Below are 13,630 nucleotides of genomic sequence, written 5' to 3' on the forward strand. Positions count from 1 at the left end.
GCCTGTTACACCAATCATAGAAGTTGGCACAATTATACACGTTGTTGACGGTGGCTTTTTCTTCCATCGTGTTGCGTGGAGCCGTCACATATCATTTGCAATGATTTCTGCTAATTGCATTCAATATATAGTGCTTTCATTTCAAAACTTCCCACCCCTAGTACTTCGTTTAACAGGGAGAATTCGCCAAAGGCAAAAAACACGTCCATTTAAATTTCGAGGGGGAAGTTTGAAAGCAGTACCAGTGGTATTTTAGCCCTACCCCTAGCTACCCCCACCTAATAATTTTAAAAGGCACCCTCTATCTTGTAACACATCATTTTGAAGATCCTAAAAATCCTCACTCAACCCCGTTTAGAGAACTGAAACTGTCAATTGCATATGCAGGAAATTTTCTGTGAAGATTGCTGCACTGACGCCTGTCGGATATTAAATCTACTGTGTAGGTATATAGAGACTGGCTTGAAGTTTGAAGTTTCATTTGCTTTAGATTTGTTTACTGCCAGTCTTCAAGCATAGCCCACTGACTAATAAGAAAGTTTTTTCTTCCTAATTCAGAGGAATCGGGCAAATTACGGATATGCAGTTGGTTAGTACCTCGTCCACTAGATGGAGTGACATTTTGTGGTGTTCGCTCCAACTTCGGAAGAATGAAATACTCTGAAAGAATTCCGATTTTCAATTGTGGAATATCATTGATTTTGGGTCGATGATGGTCACTATCTTGCACTGATGAGTGGCCAAAAAGCCCGAAATCGGTCTGCAAGTGTGCCCGTTCCATAATTGAAGGTCGACTCTTTCAGTTGTATTGCCAACTGCATATGCAGGAAATTTTCTGTGAAGATTCCTGCACTGACGCCTGTCGGATATAATCCAACGCCCTTCGTGGTATTAGCCAAAGGAGTAGTTGTTTTCTGATAGGCGTCAGTCCATTAAACCTACTGTGTAGGTATATAGAGACTGGCTTGAACGTTTGAAGTTCCATTTGCTTTAGAACTGAAATTGGTTGATCCGTTTTCGTAAAATAGGGCAAAAAGAAAATGAATTATAACAAAATGCAAAAATTTATGGAACCGCAACCACTGACTCAATAACGGTATGTTTATGTCTCTTTTTACACATAGTTTTTTGCTTTAGCTGAAAGTGAGATAAGGGTACACAGTTGCTTCTTGGCGTCAGTTACAATTAAATGGTGAAAACATTTATCAGAATTAGTTATCCCTGATTTTAAACTATTTGTCAAGTGGTGTCAGTTGCACTGACAGTAATATAAATCGTAATGGTGTACACTTCACCAGAAAGAACTGAAATTATTTTTATTTACGGTGTTGGAGATAGGTGTGTTCGTAGGACAGCCCGGGTTTTTAATGAAAGGCATGCAGGCCAAAATATGAGTCACCGATATGTTCTAGACCTTGTTCAAAAATTTGAAGAGACCGGTTCTGTGTGCAACAAAGCAGTGAAGCAGCCGAAAGTTCTCACGGAAGCCGCACAGATTGAGATTTTAGGCCAATTCGCCGTTGAGCCTACTACTTCAATTTCGAAAGTCGCTAAGTTAGTAAATATTTCAGTTGGTTCTATACACTAAGTTTCAAAACTAAACAAGTTATTTCCTTACGAAATGAGTATTCTTCAGCAACTCAGTGAGAATGACTATGACAGGAGAATTGAATTTTGTGAAATAATGACTGCGAGAATTCAAAATGACCTGAATTTAATAAAAAATATTTGCTTCAGTGATGAATCAACTTCTTTTCTTAATGGCTTTGTAAATAAGCATAACTGTAGATAGTGGGATAATGAGAATTCACACTTGTTTCGAGAGGATCATACGCAATATCCACAAAAAATAAACGTCTGGGCTGGAATTTTGGGAAACGAAATAAATGGCCCTATTTTTATTGAAGAAATTCAACTGGTCAATTGTATTTAAACTTATTGGAAAATGTAATCGATCTACTCATAACACAGTCCTTAGAACGCCAAGTTGATGAAGAAGACAACACGCTCTTGGATGAACAAAATTTACATTTTCAAGGACGGCTGTGGCTCGATCAACGGTATCCTGCCAAATGGATTGGCAGAAGAGGCGCTCTGGAATGGCAGACTGGATCTCCGGATTTAACGCCATTGGATTTCTTTCTCTGGGGTTATTTGAAGACAATGGTATACAAAACTCCCTGCAGGACATTCAGGATCTAAGACACAGGATTACTGACACATGCAGATAAATTAACAACGAAACATTTACAAAAGTCCGACAGAAATTCGAGAATAGATTGTACTTTTGCTCAGCTACCAATGGTGAACATATTGAATACCTAATAAAGTAAGGTACATTCATTTAATTGCAATTGCTATTATTTTATTTTTCATTATAATTAATTTTCTTTTTGCCCTATTTTACGAAAACGGATCAACCAATTTCAGTTTTCTAAACGGGGTTGAGTGAAGATTTTTAAGATCTTTGAAATGATGTGTTACAAGATAGGGGGTGTCATTTGAAATTATTAAGTGGGGGTAGCTAGAGGTAAGGGGGTTAAACCTAAAATACCACTGGCACTGGTTGTAAACTTCTCCCTCGATATCTAAATTGACGTGTTTTTTGCCTACGGTCATTTCTCTCTGCTAAACGAAGTACTAGGGGTAGGAAGTTTTGAAATACAATTGTGGTTTTTGATGGATATCCCGAGAGTGGTACAGAAACAAGAACGAAATCTGCTGAAAGAAATCGCTGCTGGCAGCAGAACTACAGCAGTGATATACTCTGTGATGAATCCGTGATTTCAACTGTATTCGAAAAACAATTTTTATAGAACAGTTCCAACAAAAGACGCCTCACCGCATTGCTGCAAACAAAGTTGGAAGCATATAATTACAAGGTTAAGCAGGCAATAGAAAACGCGGATTAATTAATTGTGCAGACTGTCATCGAACTTGCTCCATCTTTTTCCTCCGTATTGGAGAAGATGTAGATTCTTCATTTGCACAAGCCAGGTAGAGGGAAAAAAGGAATGTGTTCTATTCATCTGAAAATTCACAATATTGCGATGCTTTAGCGAAAATTATATTATTTTTGCATGCCTTCAATGGATGTGATACTTCATCGGCGTTGTTCAGTCAATGCAAAATTCGATTCCGCAAAAGTTTGGAAATAAACACTAACAGATACGATTTTATGTTACGACAGTATGTTGCAGGAAGCGAACGTAGTAAGTTAGACTCTCTGAGGTATATGAATTGTGACGGGCCGCCTCAAAAAATTCATTCAAATTATCGGGGCTGCCACCAACATCCCATGCGTGCTACTTGTCTTATTGTGTACTTATTGTCAAGTACATACCTGGCGGGGAGTTCAAAAACCTCCAGAAGATAATGAATGGCGCAGAACAACCATAGGCCAGGACGCAGTACGGATGACAAAGGAAACAGCTCCAGATGTTCCACTTAAGAGCATCTCGTACAGATGCAAGGAAGGTTGTAGATCTGCTTGTGGTTGCTGTAAGATAGAACTGAAGTGTTCAATTATTTCTTCAAATTGGACCAGATGCGTTAGACGACGACAATGCAGAAAATGCCGAAAACGTTCTCTATCAGTTACAGGGCGATGAGGACTAAACATACAACGTCGAGTTTGACGTATAAACCCAAATAACGACTGTGGATTAGGCTTCTTGGGGATACCACGTTAAAAAACGCACCGATCAACTCTACCTCAAGGGTGATGAGGAAACGAGTCGAAAATTATACTTTTTTGTATCATGTATACACATGAATGATGAATTTGGCACACAGGTCAACAATAATAGGGAAATATTGACCGTATATTTTGATAATTACAAAATGTTCAAAACGGCGTATGTAGAGGCGCGATTCAGAATATCAAATCGGACATCTTCAGACTCAGAAATTACTCTTTCATAAAAAAATTACATAATTGTTTCACAGCGACCTTCGTTTCAATCCGCGCCGAAATTCTCATTTTGTTGAACATTGCAAATCAACCCCTAACTTTGACGCGTCGTAGAGCGGAAACTGTTGGTCGTAGACAAAAAAACGTAGAAATCAAAATTATGGACGATTCTATCCTGTGCATATTCCATTTGAATTTTTTTAGATAGGATCAACCACAGAGCTCAATTATCTCTTAAAGGGTCGCGATGCAGAGTTTTCATCCCACGACCCCTTGAGCGGCAACCTCCCAAGGTCGCAAACTCAGGTGTACTATCAAGGGACCTATGTCTACCATTCCACCAAATTTCATTTGCTCCCGACCTTTTGCAGATAGAAACTACCCATCGCTTGGACTAGCAGCTAAAATTTACAAAACTATTACAAATTCTCAACCGTTATTTACGAAGTTGTCGAATTTATGAAAAAAATTAAAGGTAGATACTATCGTCGTTTTTTTATTATATTTCACCTTGCTTTCCGTTGAATTAACATTGTAGCCGAAATCACTCCAGAGTAACTTTCAAGTAAAATCGTATAAAATTCCATAATATGTCATGACTTAACACAAGTTAACCTTCCAGAGGTGGCGCACTTGTCTAGGAGACCGAAGAACAGAAATATCGCCATGGTTACGAATAGGGAGAAGGTTGCTGGCTATCGCTTCTCGTATTTTGATTTTTTGAGGCGACAGGCAATCAGTATTCATTTGACTGTGATCGGATGAACGTATTGTCTGCTATGTCTGTTTTCGATCTCAGAATCCTACGCCACCAGTCAGCGAAACCAGTTTTAATTTGTTATTTTTTGATTTTAGGTAATTTGTTTAATTCTTTTTGTTTTTTATCAATATTAATTGTTATTTCCTATCAGAGTATATCGTGCTCCTACGAAAAAGAGCAGGTCTGGCTTTAGCAAATGTTGCAAGAGGTAGAAGCCAACGAAGAAGATGTATTCGACCAATTGATGATGAATCGGACCACGGAGAACAATATTTGGAGAGCAGTGATACGGAACAAGATATGTCTGATCCGGAAGATATATCAAATTATAATTCCACCAAATATTCATACATATTCAAAGATAAAGTTATTCGTTGGGTAAATTTCCAAAAATTGTAGAAAGAGGTAGAGCTTAGCAGAGAAACATAAATAAAACGACTTCCTGGTCCCACACTCGTTACCAAAGCTTCAACTGCTCCATTACAAATAAGGAAATATTTTATAATTGATGAAATGATATACAGGGAGTCCCTGGACTTCCTCTTTTCCTTTCGGGAATGTATAGATGGGGTCAAAATATCACCAGTACTTCATATAACTTTTTTTCCTAAAAGTCTTCGTAACCAAGTTACGGGCCCTCGAAGTTACAAAATGAAAAATGTTTTTCTTTGATAACTTTTCAAGTGAATATTCAAAATCATCCAAATTTTGGTAATTGACTAAACAAATGAATTCCGTCGATGAGCTTTCATGCAGGAGTCAGTTGTTTTGCTACAAAGTCAGGAACGGACTACCCCCGATGGTCCACACCCCAAAACTTTGAAATGACAGATATTTTTCAATATTTTTCAACAAAATAAGGTTACTTGGACAATTTTATGAATGAAAGTACTCGTGTGGAAAGTTGATCGGAGCAACGAGTCTTGATAAAAATGTAGTTCTACTCGACGACATCAAACCCGCTCGTCCACCATTATTTGAAATGAATAATTATCAAAGCAGAAATAATAATGATAACGTTAATTCAACAACATTTATAACAGGAATAATACAAAGTATGCTAAAATGAAGTCGTAAACAAAAAGTACAGTACCTATATGGAAGTTTAAGTCACAATTGTGATAGCAGATATTTTTTCAAAAGAAATATCAAGTTCTGTAGATTCGTGGTGTTTTTAAACTAACAAGCTACTCTACTATGAAATATCGAATTCATTCCATATTTTGTATGTACATAATACGTGTGGAATAATCACGTTTCGTGTTGATCAGTTATCTGAATCTCATGAAACTCAACATTCGAATGTTTCAAATTCTTCTTCACAGCTAAACTGTTGAGGAGTTTCACTGATAATTATAATTTTATGGGAGAAATTCTTTAACACGAATCTAAATTTAGCTGAAAAAACGCACATCGGAAAAAATATTTACTATACTAATAAAAAGCAAACGAATGAACTACAAAAACGGCTGCATATGATCAGGTGAAAAATATCCGGAGAATAATTATGTTCCATTTCTTTCACAGATGTTGACAAAAAAACCTTTTAGAAAGTTTTGATAAAAAATGAAAAACTGGAATGCGATTTTGTTTTGTTGAGTGGTGCGTTGTCATATGACTATCATTGTATTGTCAATATTCTATAGGATATTTTGAATTTTTTTGATATGTCCGAACAGTTTACATTCAATGAATATGCAGATATGCATATATTTTATGGACGAGTATTTTGTAATGCTGCAGAAGCTCGTCGTCTGTATTCCGAGCATTTTCCCAATCGAACGGTACCGTCAAGAGAAACATTCGAGCGGGTCGATCGCAGCTTGAGGGAGACAGGTATGTAATAATTGATAATTAATTTGAGCACGTTGTTTTATTCCGATATTATTGTAGGTACAGTTTTGCCAAAACGAGGTGGTGAGGGCGCTCCTAGGACTGACTGTACGTACCGTTGTATTGGAGGAAAATATTTTGGAAGCCGTCGCTGATGATCCTTCAATGAGCATCAGAAATCTATCAGAACAGTTCCATACATCCAAGTCCACTATTCATAGAATAATTAGGGAACAACTGCTCCACCCATTTCACATCCAGAAGGTACATGCCATGACACCTCAAGATTTTCCAGCACGACTGGAATATGCCAATTGGTTCATGGATAGGCAAAGAGAGGATATGACTTTTATTAATCGAGTTTTATTCACTGATGAAGCAGGTTTCAGTAGAGATGGAGTTATCAACTCTCATAATCTCCATATATGGGCCGAAGAAAATCCCCATGGGATATTGCAAACCAAACACCAACGGAAATTCAACGTGAATGTTTGGGCTGGTATCATAGGAAACCATCTTATAGGACCATTCGTTCTACAGGACCGATTGAATGGAGAACGTTATTTGGAGTTCATTCAGAACGATTTGAATGGACTTTTGGAACATGTTCCATTGCAAACCCGAAGAGATATGTGGTTTATGCATGATGGCGCTCCTCCTCATTTTAGTTTGATTGTGCGTGACCATCTGAACCATATTTTTCACAATAGATGGATTGGTAGAGGTGGGCCATATTCATGGCCATCGCGGTCTCCGGATTTGAATCCATTGGATTTCTTTCTGTGGGGGCATCTTAAAAGCCTTGTTTACGCTACACCTATTCACACAAGAGATGCATTGTTGAATAGAATAACATTACATTGTGAAGCCATACGAAACGACCCTGGAATGCTATTTCAAGTACAGAGAGGGTGTCTTCGCAGACTAAGAAAATGTATAGAGAGAGAAGGTGGTCATATCGAGCAGTTTCTGTAGCGGATTTTTCATTTCTGTTTGCTCTTGAGGCTCTTGAGTTTCGTTAGTTAAACGTGTTTGCATTATAAAAATTCGTTATGAACATTTTACCTATCATTTCCATTTTCCTTAAAAACTAATATTTTCGAATAATGGTAGACATCTCAGGATAAATGTTGTTGAATTAACGTTATCATTATTATTTCTGCTTTGATAATTATTCATTTCAAATAATGGTGGACGAGCGGGTTTGATGTCGTCGAGTGAAACTACATTTTTATCAAGACTCGTTGCTCCGATCGACTTTTCACACGAGTACTTTTATATATAAAATTGTCCAAGTAACCTTAATTTGTTGAAAAATATTGAAAAATATCTGTCATTTCAAAGTTTTGGGGTGTGGACCATCGGGGGTAGTCCGTTCCTGACTTTGAAGCAAAACAACTGACTCCTGCATGGAAGCTCATCGAAGGAATTCATTTGTTTAGTCAATTACCAAAATTTGGATGATTTTGAATATTCACTTGAAAAATTATCAAAGAAAAACATTTTTCATTTAGTAACTTCGAGGGCCCGTTACTTGGTAACGAAGGATTTTAGAAAAAAAAGTTATATGAAGTACTGGTGATATTTTGACCCCATCTATATATTCCCGAGAGGAAAAGAGGAAGTCCAGGGACACCCTGTATATGATAGTGCTAGGTACAAATAATCATATAGAGTCAATTGCCGATAATTTATCTCGCAAAAGAAATGCTAATTTGACTAACTCAGTTGAAATTCGTCCTCTGATGGGCCTTCTATATATGGCTGGAATTTATCATTAAAATCGTCTGAATACTGAGGATTTGTGGAGAACAGATGGATCTGGAATTGAAATTTTCCGTTTTACTATGTCCTTACAGAGGTTCAGATTTTTACTCTGTTGCATGAGATTTGATCTCTAAGAAACACGTGCGAAGCGAAAGGCCTTAGATAAACTAGCTCCAATTCGTAGTTTATTCGATGCCTCTACGTCGAACTGCAAGAATGGTTACCATATGTCTGAGTTTGTAACAGTGGACGAAATGCTTCCAGCTTTTAGAGGAAGGTGCAGCTTTCGGTAGTACATATCTTCCAAACCCAATAAGTACGACATAAAAGCATCGGCCTTATGTGATGCTAGAATGTTTTATACAAGTAATTTGGAGGTATATCTTGGTAAAAATGCTATCGACAAGGATTTTAATTCTAGTAGCGCTGTTGTCTTTAGACTCTTGCATCAAATTTTGGAAAGTGGGCGCAATCTAACAATAGATAATTGGTTTACATCGCTATCGCTTGTTGAGATATTGGCTGTAGATCATAATATCACAACCATAGATACCATTAAAAAAAAATAGAAAATTACTACCTTTGGAGTTTACAAAACATGTTCATCGATCAGTAAGTACTAGCATGTTTGGATTTAAAAAAATTTGCACCCTTTTTTCTTACATTCCAAAAAAGAAAAAAAGCGTTTTTTTGTTATCCTCGTTTCACCATGATGATGCGATTGATAAAGAAACAGGTGATGCTAATAAACCAGTGATCATTACGGACTATAATAGGACGAAAGGAGGAGTAGATTTGGTAGATAAATTATGTGCCAGTTATGACTGCTCCAGAAACACGTAGATGGCCTACTGTAATATTTTCACTGGCTCTAAATATAGCAGGTATAAATTCTCAGGTGATCTATCATGTAAATAATCCCAATGAAAATATTTTGAGAAGAAATTTCCCCAAAGATATAGCCAATAAACTGATTATGCCTCATTTACAAATATGTGCTCATGTTCATGGAGGTCAAACCTACACCGTTCTAGTGAATCTTATATTCCTAACTTTCATTTGGAAGTGGTTAACAATGGTTTATGGTGAATTCAACTATTTCGAAAATTGCCTAATATGATTCTGATATGATTCGATATCTATAAAAAACAAATGAAATTAGAAAGAATAGCTGAAATATCAATTATATTGAGCAATAAAACGTGAAATGAATATACAATAAAACGAATGAATAAGCACAGAGTGAAGAGAAATTAAAAAAAAATTAAATAAGCGAGGAATTGAAAAAGAAATTTAAAATTAAAAAAATTAAAAAAAATTGCTCCAAATAAATCAAATATTTGAAGCAATACACAAGTAGTTTTTCAAAGAAATACTCAGTGATTTTAATGTATTATGGACGTTTAATAATGATTGTTTTGTTATCTTAGATAATAAAATATTATGATCCAGGTAACATTACAGGTACAGTTTTGATTAATTAACCAAAATGACATCCACTATATTATTGTATATTCAATAATTTGTTTATCAAACTACGTCAGTTCATAGAGAATGATGAACCTGTCATAATAGGTCGTAACAATTCGAATTTTCACAAAATGAATAGGTCATCAATCGAACACATCAAATGAAGAATACATTTAAATTAATGTTATTTTTTAGAAATCAATTTGAAACCATTTCCTCATCAAAATATACTAATGCTGAATATGAACTAAAATTTTCTAAATGTAAAGATTCTCAATGATGATTGATTGAAGAAATGTTCAATAATTTAACAAAAGAAATTAAAGGTTGTGACTCACTATTTTCAAAGAGGGATCGAGAGCATGTTTTGATATTCCCACAGCATGGAACATTTGGATTCCGGAGACACCTTTATCATGTACTTTCATTTTCAGATTGTATATTGCTTCATTTCAGTTGGATTGAATTGAAAACAACCCTCGTCTCCAAAGACGACAGAAAACTTGTGAGAGCTGATAAAAGGTAAGAATCTCAATACTCAATATGTCATCCCCAGCACGGCCAAGAATATTGCATCCGATCAAGAAAAATATAACTTCTCTCAAATAGCTACATAACCGTTTTCTTGAAAGTTTCAAGAACAGTTCGTTCCTTAGAATCAACATGTCACAAAAGTACATAGTCTTCATTGAAAGAAAATCCGTTCAGATGAGTTAAAGAAAAAATTCATTTCATAAATGATGAATACTTACTTAGTCTCCCAACTGGAATCTGTTGCGATGATTTCAGTAGATTCATCATTAACTTTTTCAACTGTCAAAAACGTATCTCCCTGTCGAAGGTCATTTCTAGGGTGTCCAGCAATCTTAAAAACGTAAAAAATAATCATAATTAAATTTAATTCTAGTAATTACTAGGTAAATGTAATGGAAAGCCAAAATCTTTCTTTCCCAAAAATTATTCACCCCTGAAAATATAACCCTCTCGATTCAATTTATGGATGAATTGTGTGTATTTTCTTATAATGTACATTGGTACTGAAAAGCCCCAAGGCAAGTGTCTTACGGCGAAACATCGATGTCTACCACTGAGGATAACAGTGTTCTATGTGAGTGAAATTTTTACCTTTTATTTGTATATTTTGTATGTGTGAATTATATCTAATTCAGCTTCATAATTGAGTAGAGAAAAGTGTTTTTTGTATAATTCAGTATTCATATAAAAGTATTTGTCGCGAAAAAAATGTTTTTCATGTAACCTAATCTTTATATGAAAGTATCTGTTTCAAGAGAGCTGTTTCTTTCAGTTTGTGTCGAAAATTTATGATATACATATTTATATATGCAATTACTTCGTTGCAGTTGCTTTGCTGTCGAAATTAGCACGCACTACCAAAACGAAGTTAATGCGTAATAACTACAATTTCACCGAGCATTCGAGACTGAAATGGTCGGTAAAAAACCGGTGAGTATGCAAGAGTGTATTTAGTCATGTACGCCACTACTTCCCGGTACTGCCGGCGATACAGTGGCAGTGGACGGCTGCTCACCGGTATTTTACCGGCGACGATCACCGGTCGGCGTGTGTGCAAGGTCCCGTTCCCACATGTGGTTCACTATTGGAATTTGGACGACCAGTACAAAGTCGGCCGCCCAAAATCGTTGTGTGTGCAACTAGCGTTAGTTTCTTTGAGAGAATTACAACTTTTTGTTTGTATTGCGGGCAGCCCGTATTCCTATTACGACTCATCGGTGATCACAAAGATGAGTAGAAGAACGCTAGTTAGACACACACCGATTTTGGACGGCCGACTTTGTACCGGTCGTCCAAATTCCAATAGTGAACCACATGTGGGAACGGGACCTGACACACACGCCGACCGGTGATCGTCGCCGGTAAAATACTGGTGAGCCGGCAGTACCGGGAAGTAGTGGCGTACATGACTAAATACACTCTTGCATACTCACCGGTTTTTTACCGACCATTCCAGTCTCGAATGCTCGGTGAAATTGTAGTTATTACGCATCAACTTCGTTTTGGTAGTGCGTACTAATTACGACAACAAAGCAACTGATTGTTTGACCGATAAAAATCCGCTGAGTGTGCAAGCACTTGCTACCAATAAAATATCGGCCGATTTTATACTGGCCGTCCAAAATCGGTGTGTGTGCAACTAGCGTTAACACAAGGCAAAAATCTTATCGTCTTTTTAAGTTGGAATGTAAAATACGATAATGCTTATTATTCACTATCCGTAAATATATGGTATTGAGTGGACGTGGAGAGTTTTTGATTACAATTACCCCTCAGTCTACATCAGAAGTGGTTAAGATCGTATAGTTGTGTTTTGTGCCAATGCCACTGAAGTTTAATTCTCAAATATGGGACGACACCGAAAGAAACCTCGTCATCGGTCAACATCGTCATCGTCTTCAGAGAATAGTTCGACATCAAGTGATGATAAGTATTATAGACCTAAAACCAATAGGAAATCGAAAACCCACCGAGAAAATGTAAGTTATACCCCACCAATTTACCAACCAAGAATGGAGGCATCTTCAGTACAAACAGGTACAAGTTTTAATATTTTCTCAATTATACCAGAGTTTGATCCAAAAACAACAGAAATTAATGATATCATGCGGAAATTCAGGCCATGACCGTTCTAATTGTCGCCATAGATACCAAATTTGTAATTTTTGTCATTTAAAAGGTCACATTGAACTAAATTATCTCAAAAAACAATATAAGAATTCAAAGAAAAATTCAGAAAATCACAAAGGCACAAGAAATAGTGTCAAAAAACCGAACATATAAACCGTATTGAAAATTCCAAGCCACAATCAAAATTTAATAAAAAAATTGCCCTCAACGGAAATGAATGCAAAGCGTTCATACATTGTGGAAGCGATTGCTCAATTATCAAATTATCTGTTGTACAAAAACTCAAATTGAAGGTGCAGGATCTCGACAACCCCGTTATTTTATCAGGATTTTTGGGGGATGGTGTTACAGTTAATCAATATGTTTACGCCTAAACACAAGTGGATGAAGTGAATTTGGAAATTGAATATTATGTTATCGACAATTCCAGATTCAATTTTGAAATCTTGATAGGTACAAACTTTACAGAAAACCCCAATATTATGTATTACAGATTTGATGATTCTCTGAACTTTTTGAACAAACGTGATATTCCTGAGTGGCTACGAAACATCAACCATGGACAAATGTCCCTATCTGATTTAAATGCTTTTTATGAATTGTTGATATCTTATGAAACATGTGTGTTCGAGTCAGTAAAAAAAGTGGGTAAACCGCATTCACTTTCATTATCTATAGAATTAACCACGACGAAGCCATTTACTCATAGATCATATCGTATTGCGGAAAAAGATAAATCAACTTTTAGAACAATCATACAGGACTTGCTAGATGCGAACATTATTCGAGAAAGTAGATCACCTTATTCCAGTCCAGCTTTGTTAGTAAATAAAAGTGGTAATAAGAAAAGTCTAGTGGTTGATTATAGAGCACTCATTAAAATAACTGTGGAACATAAATTTCCAATGCCTATAATAGAGGAAATTATTGATGATTTATCAGGTTTTGAATACTTTACCAGTATCGATTTAGCCTCTGGTTATCACCAAATTCCTATGGAATCAAATTCTATTCCGTTTACTGCATTTGTGACACCAGAAGGACGTTATGAATATACTAGAGTTCCATTTGGATTATGTAATGCCCTGTCTATCTTTCATTTATGAATGAAATATTCTCACCTTTACGTAATTGTAATGTTATACCTTACCTTGTGACTTACTCATACCTTCAAAAACTATTTCAGATGGTCTAAATATTTTACAAATAGTTTTATAAATGAT

The 13,630-nt window shown here is 36.2% G+C and overlaps 1 protein-coding gene across 3 annotated transcripts in view; it reads right to left on the minus strand.

Annotated features, from left to right (window-relative positions):
* LOC111507386 (neutral ceramidase) overlaps positions 1–13,630 on the minus strand; it is a 394,484-nt gene that overhangs the window by 20,753 nt on the left and 360,101 nt on the right. For all 3 annotated transcript variants that reach the window (XM_074172969.1, XM_074172968.1, XM_074172967.1), the window contains one exon: positions 10,496–10,608. In XM_074172969.1, coding sequence (XP_074029070.1) covers positions 10,496–10,608 — 113 coding nt within the window. The remainder of the gene's footprint in view (positions 1–10,495; positions 10,609–13,630) is intronic.

The sequence above is a fragment of the Leptinotarsa decemlineata genome, unplaced genomic scaffold (assembly GCF_025532065.1).
Source record: "Leptinotarsa decemlineata unplaced genomic scaffold, Ldec_3_MD MMD2_tig00000199_RagTag_RagTag, whole genome shotgun sequence".
NCBI classification, from domain to species: domain Eukaryota; kingdom Metazoa; phylum Arthropoda; class Insecta; order Coleoptera; family Chrysomelidae; genus Leptinotarsa; species Leptinotarsa decemlineata.